General features: G+C 36.4%; 1 protein-coding gene across 2 annotated transcripts; it reads left to right on the top strand.

Annotated features, from left to right (window-relative positions):
• Positions 1-918: 918 nt before the first annotated feature.
• CAH1 (carbonic anhydrase 1) lies at positions 919-18,937 on the top strand. 2 transcript variants are annotated; one of them, XM_085486186.1, is made up of 8 exons: positions 919-1,343; positions 6,946-7,146; positions 9,634-9,755; positions 11,494-11,589; positions 12,829-12,943; positions 13,713-13,811; positions 15,224-15,402; positions 16,427-18,937. In XM_085486186.1, exons 1-8 carry the CDS (start codon positions 1,304-1,306, stop codon positions 16,493-16,495), a joined length of 921 nt encoding a protein of 306 aa, XP_085342312.1. In that variant the 5' UTR covers positions 919-1,303; the 3' UTR covers positions 16,496-18,937. The 2 variants fall into 2 exon arrangements, with proteins under 2 accessions (XP_085342312.1, XP_029165550.1); XM_029309717.2 differs by lacking the exon at positions 13,713-13,811.
• The last annotated feature ends 423 nt before the right edge of the window (positions 18,938-19,360 follow it).

Below are 19,360 nucleotides of genomic sequence, written 5' to 3'. Positions count from 1 at the left end.
ATATCTTGAAAATCTATTAATTAAACTTTCTTTGCAGTATCAAACATAAATATAAATAATAACTGGTAATAATAATTAATCATGTATTTATTGTTATAATATATATATACATTATAGGTTTTTAATTTGAAAAATATATAATAGTAAAAAAAAGGATATTTGATTATAATTATTTAATTTAATAATTAAATAATTTTGTTGAAAGTATAGAATGACATGTATACATTTATTTTATTAATTCTTTTTTCCTATTATTTTATTAATAATATCAATATTATGAATTTTGTAACTATAGATATTTCATTAATGTGCAAAAATTTATCTTATTAAATATAATGGAAAAGGAATCTAATGTTTTAACAATAACTTTTATTAATTCAAATATAATAAAGTTTCCAACTTTCTAGCAAAAAAAAATATGATATAATGATATTTCCAAAAATTTTCATCATATATTAATATTTAAAATTTAGATATTGTAGTGTCATCTTTTTCGCCTAATAGAGAATAGATTTCTGATTTTCTTTATTTTAAAAGAATCCAAATTTTCAACATTTAGAATAGATCTATAGAGAACAAATCGCAGTTTGTATACTAATTTATGCGGGAGATTCAAGATTTATTTAAAAATTTCACGATATAATGAATTATTCGAAAATGCATGAATATATAACAGCATCCCCCTCATACAATTATTTATTTATTTATCGATCATCGATCTGACCAACGTCGTGTACACTCCACCCCATATCACGATCCGCACCCGCACGTGTGTACGCGCGCACTGGCGCGCACCGCAGGAGGCGCGCACGTGTAAATATTTACCGGCGCATGCGCGGCTGGCCGGTCCAGGCGCGCTCACGTGACCCCGCGCGATATAAAGCGGTGCCGATGCGCCGGCCGGTATTACGGCCGTAGGAGTAGGGCGCGTAGCTTATACCGGTTCCCCGATCGCGAAGAAAAACAGACGCGGGGGAAACTGACGATTGTTCGGCCAGGGAAAGTAACGTGATTAGTATCTTTGTGAAACAGACGTGCTCGTAAAAAAAAAAAAGAAATTAAAGACGATTCTTCTTTTCGCATGCGACAAAGTTTGCGAAAATTCTCGAGTCGAATCGAGCGCAAATTTTTCGCTATTTTGAAATTCCCCACGACGCGATTTAGTGGAAATCGAGTGAGATTAATTCGATTAATTCGTTTCGACACAAAAGTTTGGCGGAAACGGACAAGACGAGCGGGTGTAAACTCTACTCGGATCTCAATTTCGCGGACCTCAATTTCCTGTAAATAGGCTGTGTACGCAATGGGCTCGAAGGACGAGTGGGACTATTCTATTCAGAATGGTAAAGTATTTAAAATATATCAATGTTAATTTTGTGCGTGACTCGCATATGTGTCTCGCATTGCGTATCGCATGACAACGTTTTTTGAATGAGTGAACTTCTAATTTTGTATACAAACTTTATAATTTCTGAACAGGAGTTATAGATATGGAAAAAGTCATTGGAAAAATTTTGGAGATGGATGTGTACTTATATTTTTTTTTGTTTAACAGTAATGTAATTTTTTGGCAATTAATTTTTACAGTACATTATTTTGTACAATTATAATTATTATATCGATAATGTTCTAATAATTTGAGTGTTGTATTTAGTATTGGATGATTTAAGTCGTACGTATTATATTTTTGTGATAATACCGTATGGAAATTATTGATCAACTACTTTGTCAATCGTCGTGCATTCACGATCGTGCATTCGTCATCCAATATACATATAACCAGGGTATTTTTGTATTAATGTTACAATCTACCTACTAGCTAGCAGGCTTGTTCGCGGTTTCTGATTAACAATGACGAACGAACGTGTTAGCGATAACACTTATCGGAATTATTAATTGAATCGGAGTTGCGGAAGATATGAATTCATTTTACTGCAAATTAGTCAGAATTTTCTTTTCTCCGAAAAAAATATAATGGAGAAATTGAAAAATTTATATTTACATTTTAAGTAAATATATATACATAAATATAAGCTGAGTAATCAAAATCTCTACTTATAGCCGAAAGATTTCCGTAAATTTCCGCATAAATATTTTTTTCTTTCATTTCTGGCGGCGATGAAATTATTTTCCTTATTTTCCTTTATCGCAACGTGACATAAACAATTTGGACAATTTGGCCTCCTTAACTTTTTCATTTTGCCATATCCTTGAGCGTTTTCTCAAGCTATATTAAACGCAGCAATAAGAGAAAATATTGACAGCGCACATGTGTGTATAAATCTTTTTCTTTTATTCTTAAACTTTCTCTTTTCCCAGAAAAGTTTTCCAAATTGAAATCTTGTGGAAACTTCATGCTTCATGCTTCATAATCACGCGACACATGTGCGCTTGTTTTTTTTTTCTAAAACTTTTGCGACTCTATTAATTAATTTTACATAATCAATTTAATAATTCGATTTAATTAATATTAATTTTAACTCGTTTATTTCCGAGATATGAGTCTGGTACACAAATTTTCTTTTCTTGAAATTCAAGAAAATTAAAGAGAACTGAACAGTTTTTGTATTTCCCATTTTCTCGTCCTCCTCGTTCCTTGAATTTTTCGGTCGATCTCGATTCGATTTTCCGGATGGTACCGGCACAGGCTCACTGACCCGGGGCCATTGTCTTCCCTCGAATGCAGGGCGAACGGGCCGTGCCAAGCGACGGGGGTGAGGGTGTCTTTTCCCCTTCGTAGCCTTCGCGGCCGAGCACACGAGGGGGTCGAGCACACGACTCTCCGCGGGGGTAAATGAAAATCAATAGTTTTCTTCGGTAGGCCGATGCACCTGTTCCCGCGGAAAGTACAGGCGCGCACGGACACACGCACACGAACGTGGGGGGTCGCAGACCCAGTTTCACTTTGTTCCGTTCGGGGTTGCCGTGCATGCCCCCGAAACGTCCTTAATCTCGAGTCAATTTGTCAGCGCTATCTTTTCGCCGATTGCGAGAAAGAGAGAGAGAGAGAGAGAGAGAAAGAGAGAAGAAGCGAGGCGTACAATGCGCTTTGCATGCGTCCTCGGGATATCGGCCCGCTGCCAAAAATGAGACGAAACCTCGTAGAGGGATGATTAAGTTATTTGACTCCTGAATACGACTTGGCCGCGGCTTAGCCGCGAGGTGCCTCGTTGTTTAAGATTGATCGGTGTTATTCGGTGTACGTCGTAAATTATTCCAAAGACAACACCGTTCCCACGATGTTCCGCGGCTGTAATTGCGGCTTGCCCGAGCGATCTGATTGTTTCCCGAGGATTTATCTTGCCCCGCGATTTGTAGGCCGAGCGATCGGGCATTCAGAGTTAATCATCGGCTCCGCGAAAAAAAAAATTCTTTCGGTAACCTTTGCGTTGGAGCATTTTTCCAGGCAACGATAGGTCGCGAAAATATTTTCACGACTTGGATTAATTCGGATTTTGAGTTATCGAGGTCGTTCTTCGAAGTCACGTAACGCGTAGGGGTATAAAAGAGAGGGTGGATCACCTTATTTGCGTATTCCGCCCGTTTTCTCTAACGAATGCCGGAACATCGATTTTGATCGCACTCGTATAAACGAAGATAGACGTTGCCTGCCTTATTTAATTAACATATGAGATAATTGCGAATGCGATATATAGGAATATCTTGTGCTGAACTTAACTGTACGATCGATTCAAGAAAATTGCATATAATTTCTATAACAATCGGGGAATTAGAAAAGCGAAGCGCTCGTATAATCAAATTGTAGAGATTCGTTTCGAGAGTAAATAGAGGACCCTAAAAGATTAATGAAAATTGGTGGCTTATATACAAAAAGTCTACCGATTGCCATTCGTGTATTATATACTTTTACGTACTACATCGCTGCGCTTTCTATCGATTTAGGTTGCCGCCGAGGCGAATGCGATTTCAATCGAGCCTCATCCGAGATAAAAATAGAGAGAAGGGAATATTTATATTAAAAATAAAAAGGCATTTCTCCTTCCGCCCCGAATGCGCGAAGCGTATTTGACGCCTACGAGCGTGTAAGTTACAATTTTTATAGATATCCCTTCTGCGAGGACGAACAAAAAGATATGCGCGATCTCTCTCGCGAAAACTCATTTTATCATTTATAAACTTTTCTCACCTACGCGAAACGTCTTCCGCACTTTCCACAAGAAATTTGCGGCTCATTACAGACTCACAAGTAATATTTTATCTGATCGCGTTTGCGATTGCAACATAAATCGCGCGTTCGCAAGTGCGTATATCTTTTAACGCTGTGAAAATATAATCCCGCGTCGAAAAAGAAAGTTCAAGACAATCGAGATGTGGAGAAATCATCTTGCGAGCTGAGCGGTCAATCGCATCGTCCTTCGGTCGCGACGATTAACTTGCAAATTATCTGCCGACTGACGGCTGCCATTCGCGCTTATTGTGCACAAAGGTGAAACCTATACGGTATGATATATGTGACTTATTTGCCGGTCGCAATTATGAGTTCCACAACAAAGAGAGACCTCTTCTTCTCTTCTATATATTAAATATATGTATAATTTTATTTAAATAAATTTTTTTATTAAAATTTATAACTATATTTATAATTTAAAAGATAAGTGTGCATATTTAAATATAATTGCATATATTCTTGACAGCACTATACAATTTGCGCGAATATTATATCTTTGGAAAGGTCGAAGCTTTCAATCCGCGACACATGAATAAGAAGAAAAATTGTTTGCGATATCAAATATTACAGTGCATTTAGATTCGTAGGGTGCTGTAAATATGACGTAACAATTCCACGATAGACCATCTAAATATCGCGTAATCGTAGGATAACGACGAAGCGTGACAAAACGTGACACCATTCTGTTGTTAAATTACCATCTTTGATACGTAACATAATATTACGTTTCTGATGGTTGGTGGCCTCAAGATTATGACATTAATAATGCGTGAATGAAAAAAAACGCGCACGTGTAGAAAATATACTAACAATAAGCTTCTTGAAAGATATATAGGAAAGAAGTATCGTAAAAATTTCTGTTATATACATTTTTAAATACATGATAATAAAAATAAATAATATAAAACACGTCGATTCTTTAGTTCGCCTTTGGCCTTAGAATGTTTTCTAAGATTTGTTGAATCATGTCATGGCACAAGGTTGAACGAACCTTCAAACGAACGTTTTCTATTTGCTCTGTTACGAGGTCAAAATAGTGACAAGAATTTAAAACGACACGTCTACCGATTACAAATATTGATAATTACTCAATGGTGTAAAATAAATATTCAGGCATAAAGATTATATTTAACTAGACATTGCAACTATAGCAATAATAAATATCAGAGATTGATCAGCTATCTCCGATTTATCTCTCTATTATTGAGTATTCTTATGCCGGTTGCAATTCGCTGATAATCGCCGTTGATTAACCGTTTGATAAATAAATATCGAACCGTTATCGAAACTTTTCAAACCGGTTAAGCAGCTGCCGCGGGCGTGTTTTATTGTTATCTCCTCTATTCTTCAATAAGAATTCACGTGACGACGGTCTCAATGTCGCAGACGGATTTATCACGCTCTTATATTTTACGGATGACTTCGTCTCTCAATTTTTCGAACGATTATGCAAATATCATTATTCTACATTTACCGAAATACGAGAGATCAAAGACGTGATCCTGAAAATCCCCTTTGTTGTCTCGCTATGTAATATAATTTTATTACAGCGTTATAGAAATTATTAATAATTTTTTTATATTTAGCTTTTACAGTCTTGCGCTCTTAACGTTCAGACATAGATAATTTAATTCACAATCTCCCTTTCTCTTGAATGTAATTTTATACGTAACATGACGAAGGCATAATTATTTAATTTTAGTTTCGTGATTGATTACAAGTCTGAGTTATTCGGCAACGAAGAAAGACTTCTGCACGCACGAGTGCGTTTAAAATGCGTGACGCGTATTGTGTCACGTGGATCTCAGAAATGTCACATGCGATCTCGCGGAAATTGACGATAATACGTATTTTAACAGAAGTTACAATATCACAGAAATATGAGCGAGTTGCCTCTCGCGTTGATGGATCGATGCAAATCGATGTCTGTTTAATTCGCGACTCAAGTTTCGTGACCATTCCCGATCTTATGTTCGCGTTCGACATCTAATTACATCAAACAAATAACACGCGATCATGTGGTTCTCGATAAAGAGAGTTTAATGCGTCGACACATCACATTAGTTACTGATAAGAAAAATGTGCGATTACCAGAGATAATATACTTGATTAGCTCTTTTGCGTCTGTTATCGAAATTGATATTCAGCTAGATATTTGCACACGCGTGTTTGTCCTGAATTGTATATTGTAATTGGCTCACAAAACGTTCGTTGAAGACATAATAAATTATGTAAGCTTGACGTATATAATGTTCGCAGCTTTTATGGGTTATCTCTAATGTATAAGTCATTTATAGCTTCGCTAATGCATCATAAATTTAGAAAATATTATTGCTTCTGTAAATATCATTCTTGTATTTTCGTACGAATTAAATGGAGGACAAAAAATTTACAAGAGATCAAGGATAATAAACGTACATTACGGAATTTTAATAAAAGCGAATTTTAATTACGAACACGTGACATATTTTATCGCGAAAAAATTTGTTTCGCGTCAAACTTGTTTTCAATTTATTCATATCACAAAATTATGCAGCATTATCTTGTTGTCGAGAACGCGCTGGCACACGTGTTCCATACTCATTGTCAGTGAAAAATTGATATTTGCAAACCAAAGAGAAGAAACAGATAATCAGTCCTCTGTTTTGTTTCCGCTGATTATTATCGTTGTGACGTAGAGATCTGACAAAATTCTCCATCTACTATTTATGCGTAACGGATTAGCGTTAACTCGATTTTTCTCTTCTCTGTCGCAGGACCCAGCACGTGGGTGACAAAATTTCCCATGGCTGCCGGCTCTAGGCAAAGCCCGGTGAATATCGAAACGAAAAGGGCGGAATCCGATCACGAGGCTCTAAGCAGCAAACCGCTGCGTTGGAAGTATCCGGCTACAGCTTCCCGAAAATTGGTCAATCCTGGCTATTGTTGGCGGGTGGATACTGCGGGCGAAGGCACATGTGAGTATGTCGGACATTAGATTTTCTTTTTTCATTTTTAAAAAAATTTTTTAGACACATTTTCCCTTCCTCCACCCTCCCTTTTTATTCAAATAAAATTTGTGATTCTTTCTCATCGTGTCAAAAAATCATGAGCATCTTCAGGTGTCAATATATATAATTTAATGACGATCGATGATTCCTTTCTTTCATTTTTTTATACTTTTTTTAAACACATTTCCCCTTCCTCGTTCCTCCCTTTTTATTCAAATAAAGTTTGTGATTCTTTTTCATTGTGTAAAAGATCACGAGCCTCTCTACGTGTCAATATATATTTAACGACGATCGATGACCAAAGTCGATGGCGGAAGTTCCTCGTTCTAATCGCGATTGATATTCTGAATTGCAAATAAAATGCGTGAATAAAAATGCATTGCGTTGCGAATCAGCATAGCTCGTCCATTCAGAGATGGCAATGCAATATAATTTTAGATTGTTTACGATAGCCGGCCTCGCGTTCCATCTCGAGCTTCGCGTTTATAAACATTTAATAAATACGCTTGGCAGTGATGCCGAACGCGGCTTACTTAGTCGTAATTTTCGGAGCAACCTGTATGAGAGAAACGTGTTTTCTTTCTCCCGATATGTAAACGACTTACGTAAGAAAAATGCTTTTTATTAATTTCGTGCATCATGCATGAGTCTTTACGTAAGAAACAAACTACGGTTCGCGGCACGATTCGTTTTCTGTCGCTTCGCGTATATCCAAGGTTCGCGTCTGCATTCCGTGCATTATATATTTGCAAAAACGCAGATGCAGACGCAGAAACGATGTATCATCACACGCAGCCGCAAATCAACCGCACGCGATGAACCAAAGGTCCATTTGTCCTCGTGGATCCTCTTATTCCTTAGACGCAGACGCGAACGCAGAATACGACATGTCATCGCACGCGAACGCGGAATGACATGTCATCGCACGCGGATACAAATCAACCGCACGCAACAAGTCATTGCGACCACTCGTCATTAACCGCACAGCGATTCATCTATTGTCTTTTATAATTTTACAAGCTGGACTTTGTACGCATTCGCGACGTAGACGAAAAATAGTCCCGCGATCTGCGAAGACGTGTCATCTAGATTTTAGATTCTCCGTCTTTTCGCGAGCAGATCAAGTCTTTACGTTTATTTTGAAAATACGGGAATGAAGAGGGAAGAATATATATCGCTTGCATAAATAACAGTCGGACATAAAATGCGGCGTGTACAGATGGATTTATATTCTACTACTTGGTATATCGTATTTTAACGAAGGCTCCTCGTGCCACTTAGAGAGGGCTTTTACCTTCGCCGAGTGCTCGGGGCGTATTCGAAATGAGGACGACCGTGCGCCGTGGCGTATTATGTGGACTCATATGTGGCACGAAGCGGCGCAGAGGCTCTATAAGGCAATATGTGACACAAAACAATCGCTGGATAGAATGCCGATAACGCGGAGTTATGACTTGCTCGAGTCGCCTCGGCCAAGAATTCTCATTGTATCTTCCGCAGGCGAAGATTTTCTGAGGATTTCAATGAGAAAATTATACACATTTGTATATATTGTTACATTTGACAGCAAAAAAAATCGATAAAAAACAAGCTTTTTATTATAAAACAACTCGTATCTTTTTTTTATATTTTTTTTGAAGGTCTAAAATTATCTTATTGTTTTTCCTGCTACATATGATAACTAACTTTAGATTCTCCTACATTCTCGAGGAATTGCGCGGCTTTTAAAACTTGGCGCAAATTTTCCGTGAATAATTTATCACAGTCGAGGCGCGACAGAATGTGTCGCACGATTTGTCCAGTTCGCACGATTCGCCAACGCAAATGAGTGATGCAGATGCTCTCTCGTTATATTCCCCACGTACAACCCACGTAATTTGGCTAATCAACCGTATCCTGTAATAGAGCGATCTCCGTATACGAGAGCCCGCACAATCACCGTTTATTCAAGCGCACTTCGCTAAAAGAGCGTGCTCCGAAAACTTTGCTTGGAGGATCTAATTTATGCAAATCACCCTTCACTTATTTGATTCTTTCTATTTTTTTTATACAGGATGTCCCAAAATTATCGGACATTCTGTTAATAGGGAGATTCCTCAGATTATTTGGAGACGATTTTTCCTCAGCAAAAATGTCGAGGCAGGTCATCATTTTTTGCCATCATATATCTTTGTAACTAAGCCTTAAATTAAAATTCTACTAACGTAAACTCTACCTGAAATTAATTAAAGAATGCGATTTTGTTAATATTTTATTTCCACAAGGCTTAGTTTGCGAAAAACTTTTTATTTTCAACCGCTTATAACTCGAAAATTACTGGTGCCTCGACACTTTTGCTGAGAAAAAATCGTCTCCAAATAATCTGAGGAATTTTTCCATTAACAGGATGTCCGGTAATTTTGGGACACCCTATATAACCATGATGTGAAAAATTCCGATTTTTGTCGTCGCCAGTTTTGAGCGGTGGACCGTTGATGGATGACGTCTACAAATTGGAGCAGTATCACTGTCACTGGGGATGCAGCGATTCCAGGGGATCCGAACATACGGTGGACGGACAAGCTTTCGCCGGGGAGGTAGAGTATAATTAAAGCTTTATTGATACGTGGCTATTAGATTCGCGTTTTCTCGACATATAAATTCGCAAGGCAATGCGAAGAATATTAATTGCGTTTTTTCGCATACTTAATAGCGTACGTCAAAGTAGCTTATTTGTAATTCAGCCACGTTGAAAGTATGATTCACTGTTTGCGATCATTCGAAACGAGCTTGCTATAGGTATATCGACCTTGTACGATTTATTAGCACGATCATTTTCTCGAAGATACATCGAAGCTCGTCTAGTTTTACACTCGTGACTCGTAATATATAGGTGATGAAACAGATAATTTTCCTGTGCAAATAAAAAATTTTATTCGTCCGGGGTTTAAGTATGACGCATGTAAAAACACTAATTGTGGATGTGTTACGTGAATATAATGGTGTATAATTACGCGGATTAATAGATCTCGTAAATAGGACGTTATTATCACCCGTACTATTACATTGATAAATACGCCAGCAGCGTTCGGTCAAAGGCCGTTTTGTGTGCTGGCAGCTGCGTGGGCTTAAAGCAGCATGTATCGGGTTATGAATGTGAAGAAATGAAACAACAAACACGTTCGGAATGGAAATAATAATTGGCGTTATCATGTAAACTACCACTTGCTTGGCTGAATGGGATAACGAGACCACCTGTGAACAAACGTCCAATCGTGAAAACGGATGTCAATAATTAACTGAAAAGTTGCGTATTTCCTGATACACACATTTTCCGATATGATCTCGAACCGGATTATTCTTCTATTGCGGGAAATTTTTTTAAAGCTCATTACGTATGCTTTAGCTTGGGTATTTCCTGCAAAATGCATTTCTATACTTGATAAATCGATTATGCAATCGTCTAAACGCAACATTTAGCAGCGATATGTATTTGCGATCTTTCATATATAATAACCTTCAACTATGGACCCTGATCGTGATCAATAAAATATCGATGATAATGAATGGAAAATTTCTTCGCGCATGGTAGATGCAACGAAACTTTGAACCGATGAAGAAGCATTTGAAACATTTTTCCAGACAATCGTGAATTTCTTTGGACGGCGGTACGGATTAACGCTGACGAGACTCTCAGCCAAACTCGATATATTAATTAACAACTCAAATTTTAAACGCATTAGCGAGTCAATTGGCGATCACAATAAGCTCTCATTCGTTCGCTGCGCACGTCCGTCTTCAATGCACTTAGAACGGATGCACTTAAAACGGATGCGCGGACGAGTACACTCTTTCCTGTCTCGAATACATGTATATATATGACGTTCGCTTTATCGAAAAAAATTCTATGCGATCATATCTCTTGTGACGATCCGGGAAACCGGGTCGGTCGGATATCCGTGGAATTTCAACGTCCAGTTATCCGGACCGATTACATAATTCCTCTAACGACCATCCCTCGGACGCAATTATTATTTATTGATACTGATAAGGTTTCTTTGTTGTGTGTTTCGCTTGATGAGATACGACAGGAATAATTGAAGCTGAAAGGGAGATTAAATAATTACAAAGCGAGACAATATGCTATTAATATAATGATAAGTGTTCTTGCCAAACAAATAGAGAAAATGTCATTTCTTAATGGATTGTTTAAAGAGATGATTAGATACTTGTTGCGTATCCAGTCAACCTGTTTTTTCGCTCCTCCTAGTTGATTGCCCGCTATTATATTTAATACGCGTATTTAGATTTATTAATCGACGCTCTTTGTTTCAGCTGCATCTGGTGCACTGGAACACCAGCAAATACAAGACTTTTGGTGAAGCTGCGAAAGCTTCCGATGGTCTAGCAGTTCTGGGGGTCTTTCTTAAGGTTGGTAATATTGTTTTAATAATCGCGCATATTAATCGGAAAAATTGTTTTATTCCTCATCAGGATAAGTGTCGATCCATCTATTTAATTTATATTATTGTTATAATTTTTTATATTTATATATTATATTTGTTATATTTATATTATATAAAAAATATTATATAAAAATATAAAAAATATTATATCTATCAGATACTTGATATGTTAGCTCACCCCGAATTTTTATGTAAACGTGTTGAATACAAACGAACGATACGGAAGCCGCACCTATTTTATACGGGATTCTAATTCGCTTATGTCGCCGGGCCATGTATTTACAATTACTTAAGCTTAATAAGCTTTTACATAAGACAAAGCGCGAACCGCACAAACAGGAGAATCCATAACCGTGTGTCGGAGGTATTATCACCGATCGCCGTCGAATAGTCGATTATGTAAACACGCGAGACGCGTCCGTGGACATAATTATATGGTCGTCGTATCTTGAACACGAGATACGTTTTTGAACACAAGACCATGCAGCTACGCTCTTTATATGATTTGCGACGAAAAGAATACTTCCCGATTATGTGCTGCAACAGAGATTATTTGCATCTTGTTTCCAATATTTAATTGGTTGCAGTTCGCAATATCCCAAACAATTAGAAAAAGTTAATTCTACGCGCGCATAAATAATGTCTTTTTTAAATTTAGAAATAGACGTGTAAAGTCACAAAAAATTCGTCGATGTTTCTGTTTCTCGCAAGCTATCGTAATTATCTCTTACGTAACGCAACTGCAGTTTCGAGTTGCACCTGAGGAACACATATCGTAAGAAAATTTATGTGCCACGTGCAACGGCGACAACGTGTCAGACAATATTAAAAAATATTGTTGCGTAATCGATAATCGAAACGTCGTCTCGATGTCGAGCGTTTTTCCGGCTTCTATATTTATGTATCTCTTAACAATGTCCCAAGCAGTATCTCTATCTTTATCTAAAAATGTATTCAGGGACTAGATAAGAAAGCTTTTTGAGTCCGCGATAATTTGTTAAACTTCTTATCGTTCACGTATCAAGAACACGGATAAACACGGAAGATCTGAGACACATGGTATATAATTATTAATAATTATTAAACTGCCGATCTCGAGATAATTGAAAATTAATTGTTCATTCCAGCGACTCTGTCACGTATTTTGTCTTTTGTGAAACTCAGTTGTTTGTTAAGATATTTTTGTAATTCTTTTTGCTCGTAGGTCGGCAAAACCCATGAGGAAATGGACAAGATCGCGCGCCTGCTACCATATGTCTCGCACAAGGACGAGGTCTTGGAAATTACGGAACCTATTGACCCTGGTAAACTTCTTCCCGGTAAGTTGACGTCGCTCGATGCAATTTGGTGAATTGTCCCTTTGATCAGATATTCCGTCTATTCGTGATGCATAGTGTCCGTGATTCATGTCCTTGTTGTCCTTCTTGCAATATTCAGTTGTATACCGGTAGTTGGAACTTGTTTGCGAAAATCTATTAGTTAATAGTTCGTAATTGGTGTAATAGTCCTGACCTATACTAATCAATTAACTTGGGGCAAGAAAAATAAAAAATAAATTAAGTTGAAATAATTCTGATTTATTTAATTTTAATTGTGACTAACTTAGAACGCTACTCCTTTAAATTGAATCAATCAATTATAATGAAAATATTAATTAAAGCAATGACAAGATTGCATAAAAAATCAGTGAGTATTTCATTCATCTTCATTATGACAGTAAGATTTCATATATAACTAATATTCAAATACAAAATTATATGCATATTATTTTTGAATTCTTATATGATAAACCTACAAAAAAATGTATTTTAAAATATTATTGATTGAAAGCCACTATCAATAACTGATTTTTTTCAGCGAGCTTTCGTTGATGTCATTATATGTACGTGCTAACGTTATAATCGAAACCTAAACCACTTTGTGTGATAAACTTTGATTCTATTTAAGAGAGTAACAGTGCTAAAATAACAGCAATTCCTGAAGCATCTATGCGCGCATTATCACGGTAGCCATTGTCATTTCGTTAATGACGTTTGCCTGCGCATTAACGTTACTAACGAAGTTTCTTCCGCATTTACGCGCTCGCAGTGCGCGGCGGACGGGCTGGCACGCAAAGATGCGTGAATCCATGCATGCGTTGGGCCGACCGAATCATACCACGTCACGAGAACAAATGGGACTTCCAAGGTTCGTATCGCCTTGGACTAGCTGATACGAGAGATGCTGCGCGTTCCTCTCGCTTCTTCTCGCAGAGTATCGCCTCTCGAAAAAGCTTTACGGGTTTTTTTTTATAAGCAGCCGATTTCCCGAAGCCCTGCATGCATGTCAATGCACCACGGTCAAATAGGGAGATGGACGCATGTTAGGATTCGTAGTAATCGATATTTCTTTTTCACGCTCTATAAGATAAAGAGACGTATTTAACGTCTGAAGAGGAATGAAGTATATAATATTTTTTTATATGGATTTTTGCCGACGATTTGTTAACATTTTTCAATTTGTATTGTAAGATATATATACGTGTGTTTATTTGTATTGAATATAGCACATATGTATGTTAGTGTCTTTGCAAATTAATTTTAATCTAATTAAAATGCACCGTCCTTTATTTTTTGTAAGTGTGATATAATATTATATTTGCATGTTTTATATTTCAAATGTTTTTATATGTGTAGATTTTTATCCTCTAATGTCCTCATTGTTACTTATCGGTATTATTTCGGAGAAATGTCTCTTGGATGACGTTGATGATACCAAAAGATAAGATAGAATGGAGGGTTCGCGTTTATATAAAAAATATTACTTTCTCGGCGTTATTTTAATACATTAATCAAATTATATAATTCTATTCTTGACACAGTTTTTTCTCTTATTAAACTTCAATTTGTACGACATATGTGACATAAATATTCCCATAACTCAAAGTAATACGATGAAACAATCGATCTCGATATATATACATATATCTACATTTCTAAATTAAATTCATTGATAGCTATTTTGAAATTAATTTTTTGCTATATCGTTGGAAGACGAAATACATAAGTTAGCATCTTATTAATTTCATTCTGTCAGTGCATAATTTTTCATTAATATAATATCCGAATATCCAACTGTGAGTTTTTATTTGTACTGAATCTAGCACATATGTTGGTGTCTTCACAATTTAATCTTGATTAAATCTTGATTGTGCACCGAATAGTTCTTTATATTTCATAAGTAACACAATAAAAGACATTTGCATGTTTTATATTTCAAGTATTATAGCAGTTGCTGGGCATCAAACATTCTTTATAATATTTAAAAAATATCCAAATACAAAGGCCATTTGTATTTTATTTCTTCTTCAAACGAAGAAAAGCTTACAACACATGTTTAATATTTAAAGTTGTTTTAGTATCCGGTCATTAACGAAAGAGCCAAATGACACATTTATTATCGATATAAGATATAAATAATTATTTTGACATTTCTTAATCACGTCGCTTTAAGTGTCAGCTTAAAAATTAGTCGCACCTTTCTTAAATAATTTTTTTAATTCTTTAATTAATCACACGCGGAGACGCGAGAAATAATCTTAAAATTATTTTATGGTTCAGACGATAACGGCTACTGGACGTACTTGGGCTCGCTGACGACGCCGCCGTGTAACGAGAGCGTCACTTGGATCCTCTTCAAAAAGTACATCGAGGTGTCCCATCATCAATTGAACATTTTCCGCAATCTGCGAAAGTTTCCTCGCGGCGAGGAGTGTCCGTGTCACGAGAATCACGGAGCGGTAAGCGAAATATACATATATATCAAACTTTTTCCTCTTTATCGTTCCTCGACTTTTCACACGAGAGAATGCAACGACACCTTTTCCTCGTTTAACACAAAATTCTCCTGTATATCGCTTTTCGCTCCCGCCCTTTCCTCTCCACGTTTGATTAATGAATGGCGATGAATGGCGATCGCGCAACGTGTCGGCGAACGCCTCTGCGGCGCCGCGATTACCATTTTCCAGCCGTGAGATACATATCTTGTTTTTCTTCTTTTTCCTTTTTTTTTTGTCCGATATACCTACCACTCTACACGAAGAGAAGCTATATACGAGAACGAGCGGGTGCTATTTTACGATGCGCGGCTATTTTTAGGCGTCCACGGGACGTCGATGACCGCGAGACGTCGTCTCGGCGACGACACAAGACACCTTCCAGGGTGTCTAGCGGTCAGAGAAATCTGGAAAACCGGGCATTGTCAAGGAATTTTATAGATCTGGAATTGTCAGAAAATTTTACTATTTATCTGGATTTTTTCACACTATTCTACTTTTGTCTCAATAATTTGACATTTTTTATTAAATAAATATAAACTTTTCCTTGACTCCCAGCACGTTAATTTTCTGTGTTGTTAAAAATCGACTCGTTAATTTATATTTTCATCGTCGTGTTATTTTATTTCAATGTGTTTGATAGAGACAAAACTGAAAAATTTGATATAATATAAATAAAAAAGGTGATTATTTAAATAGTTTATAGTGACATGTTCGTTTTGATTATCGCACATAATGCAGATTGTATAATTGATTTAAATTTTTGTTTTATCTCCGAACCTTCTCATTGTTGACAAAAATATCTCAAGGATTTCATGATTTCACATTCAATTGATTTATCATATAGCTATATGCAAATTATATATTTGGAAAAAATAATACTAAAAAGTCAGGGAAAAAATTCATTTCCGATCAGGGAATTTTTTCATTAAGTCTGCTGGACATCCTGCCTTTGTTTTTAACGCAGATCTATTTTCTTTTCTCCCAGGTGATCAACAATTTCCGTCCACCGATGCCCCTGGGAAATCGCGTCCTGCGGGAGTGTGGTAGCTTCTAAGGTTTGTCTGTCTGTTTCTCTGTCTTTTTTTCTCTTTATCTGGGAAAAGAGAAAGCAGGATGATCCATCGAGCTCCTCTTCGTTTCTTGCGGATCATCCGACCCCGAAACGATGATTAATACTAGTCGTCATCGAATGACAGCGTTCAACGTGCCTTTGGATTAATTAACGAATATATACTCGCGTTTTACGATTCGCGAGTTTTCCCCAGCTTTTGTTGTTTCCTCGTAATTCAGTTGCATCGCACGCATAATCCATTCAATTTTATGTTGAGAAACGAATTTTCACGGTGAGAAGAAAATTCTACTGTCATTCTACAGAAATAAATTAAAAATATCTGATAGAGCTCTTTAGCTCTCCTACGGCGATGTATATCCTATATTATTCGACGTGATAAGTTGTAGCTCGTAGAATGTAGAACGTCATTATCGAACATATCTTGAAACTTTGTACAGTGTACTCGTAAAACAGAAGCACTGTTTATATACGAAAATTGCATCATGATCTTCTTTGTTGAAATGTCAAACATTGGTGTCCATGTTTTAGAAGATATCTTGTATAGACATATGTTACATTGCTGGGCCTATCGAGATACTATATTTTAAATATAAATTATTTCTGATCAACCGGATATTTCTTGACGGAAATGCGAGGCATCAACAAAATGTATTTTCAAAAAAGATAAATTCGTTACACAGGTAATTAATGACCATATTTTTTATCTCTTTGCTGCGGCAATATCGTTAATTTACATCTCCTATCTAAAATATATTATCTGAACAAATTATCGTGGCTCTGACTCAGTCAAAATAAAATCGGTGATAATTTTAATTATTAATCACATTCAAGAACTTTTTAAATTCTATTAAAAAGGACTCTTTTTCAAAAAAACAATTGTCTTGAATCCCTCGTTTATTAAGTGATAATTTTTTCACGGTCAGGGACATCGTGTATAGTAGTTATTTATAAGCGTGTTTAACAATTTTATTTTACTTCAAGTGCAATTACTTCTGACACTTAGGATAACAAGCGTCCGCTTTCGCGCCTGGGGAATGTAGCTTTCTCGTTAATTAAAAACTATCGCTTGTGAAACAATCGCTTGCGCAGCTACGAAAGAAACGAGAAATGTGCCTACATACTTGTGCGTACATACATACATATGTACGTAGAAACGCATCATTTCGCGATAGAGAATAAGACGAAACATAATATATTATAATTGCGATACGGCTCGCCTCACACCGCAACACGTCTCATTATATCGTCGCATAAATTAGATTAATGTACAATATAATATATGGCAAGATATAATTTTTAGATATATATATAAATATATATATTATATATATCTATATATTTTCGATAAAATAAAAAAAAACTCTGTTCGATCTCGATCCGTCCTCGGGGCCAGTCATATCGATCAGATTCGCTTCCGCAAACCGGTGCGATGTGCTAGAATGATCTATATACCTGTGTGTGGATATTGTACGTCATATACATATATACATGCGTAACTTTGCAAGAATAGCTGTCGTTTATAAAGTCATATTTATTATGAAGCAGTGCGTACGATATTGCTGACGCGCGAGAAATGTAAAAGACCCGAAGATATTGTATAAAGCTCTCCCTCTCTCTTTCTCTCCATTCATATAGCCGTGCTTGTGTATATATAGACTCTACGCTTACGAGAGTAAATCCGACATGACATAATTGCATTGCACAAGGTTTATTGCACGCGCATCCGATGCAACAAGTGAGATGTCACGGCGGCTTTTATCGCCGATGTGACTTATTTAAGGTGTGTATCCCGACAGATGACAATTGCTGTGCAATAGATGTCGAAGAGATGAGATCATTTTTCCCTTTCAAATTTTCTTTAAGAGAGAATGACAAAAAAATGAAGACAATTTTTTTATTATCTCTCTCTAATATTTTTAATCTTTCGATTAACATGAGAAATATAATTTACAATACACGGAATGTGATTAAAAAATTGACTAATATACATAAAGATTGACTAATATATGTAAATAAAAATTGTCTAAAATATAATTCTGAGTTACCAGTTACAACTCTCGAGCGTCAACACAAACAGTCATTTAAAATAGATCTAGTGCTCTAGATACTTATTTAGATATATTTTATTTTGTGCCATACACTGGCGAACTTTACGCATTACTATATGCTATGTACGATTTATGCGATCTACGTTAAATGTATCATTATTATGCTGATCAGATCACTTTTGACATTTTATCGTACATATATTCTCAGGAATCGCTGTTTATTATTTCTGTAAAATATAAACTTCTTTTACTCGTTTCCTAGATGTATGTACGCCGATGTTTTAATTATTGTTGGAGATGTAAGCTATATATATATATATGTATTTCGTAGTGTCGGGACTATGAAGAGAGAGAAAATAAAGGACTGTGTTTCGTTTGTTCTTTTACGGCAATATTTGGCCACTTTTCACCACTTGTCGCGAATAATTCATTGAATAAATCCAGCAAAATGAATTCTGAAAAAATTGTGCACTTCTACCACGAGATATACTTCGTATTGTATGAAAGAATTCAAGGCTAACAACCGCTAATGCTCCTACCTGACTTTGATGCTCACCGTTGCTTGGGACCAGTTTCAGGGACGCGAGAAGGAAAACCTGTGTAGAGAAGGCACACGACACAACGATACCAAGAAATGACCTTCCGACCTACGTCTTGCATCAATGACGCTGAAATGGTCCAATTACGCGAATAAAATTTGCACATTTAGCTGATGGAAAAAAACTATCATCTCGAGTTGTTTTAGCGCGATTCGTAATAAGCAAAAATCGCAATATTAACACCCATATATTACTTAATT

The sequence above is a fragment of the Nylanderia fulva genome, unplaced genomic scaffold (assembly GCF_048542155.1).
Source record: "Nylanderia fulva isolate GAGA-0341 unplaced genomic scaffold, ASM4854215v1 Scaffold40, whole genome shotgun sequence".
NCBI lineage: Eukaryota > Metazoa > Arthropoda > Insecta > Hymenoptera > Formicidae > Nylanderia > Nylanderia fulva.
This window is presented reverse-complemented; position numbering and strand designations above follow the sequence as displayed.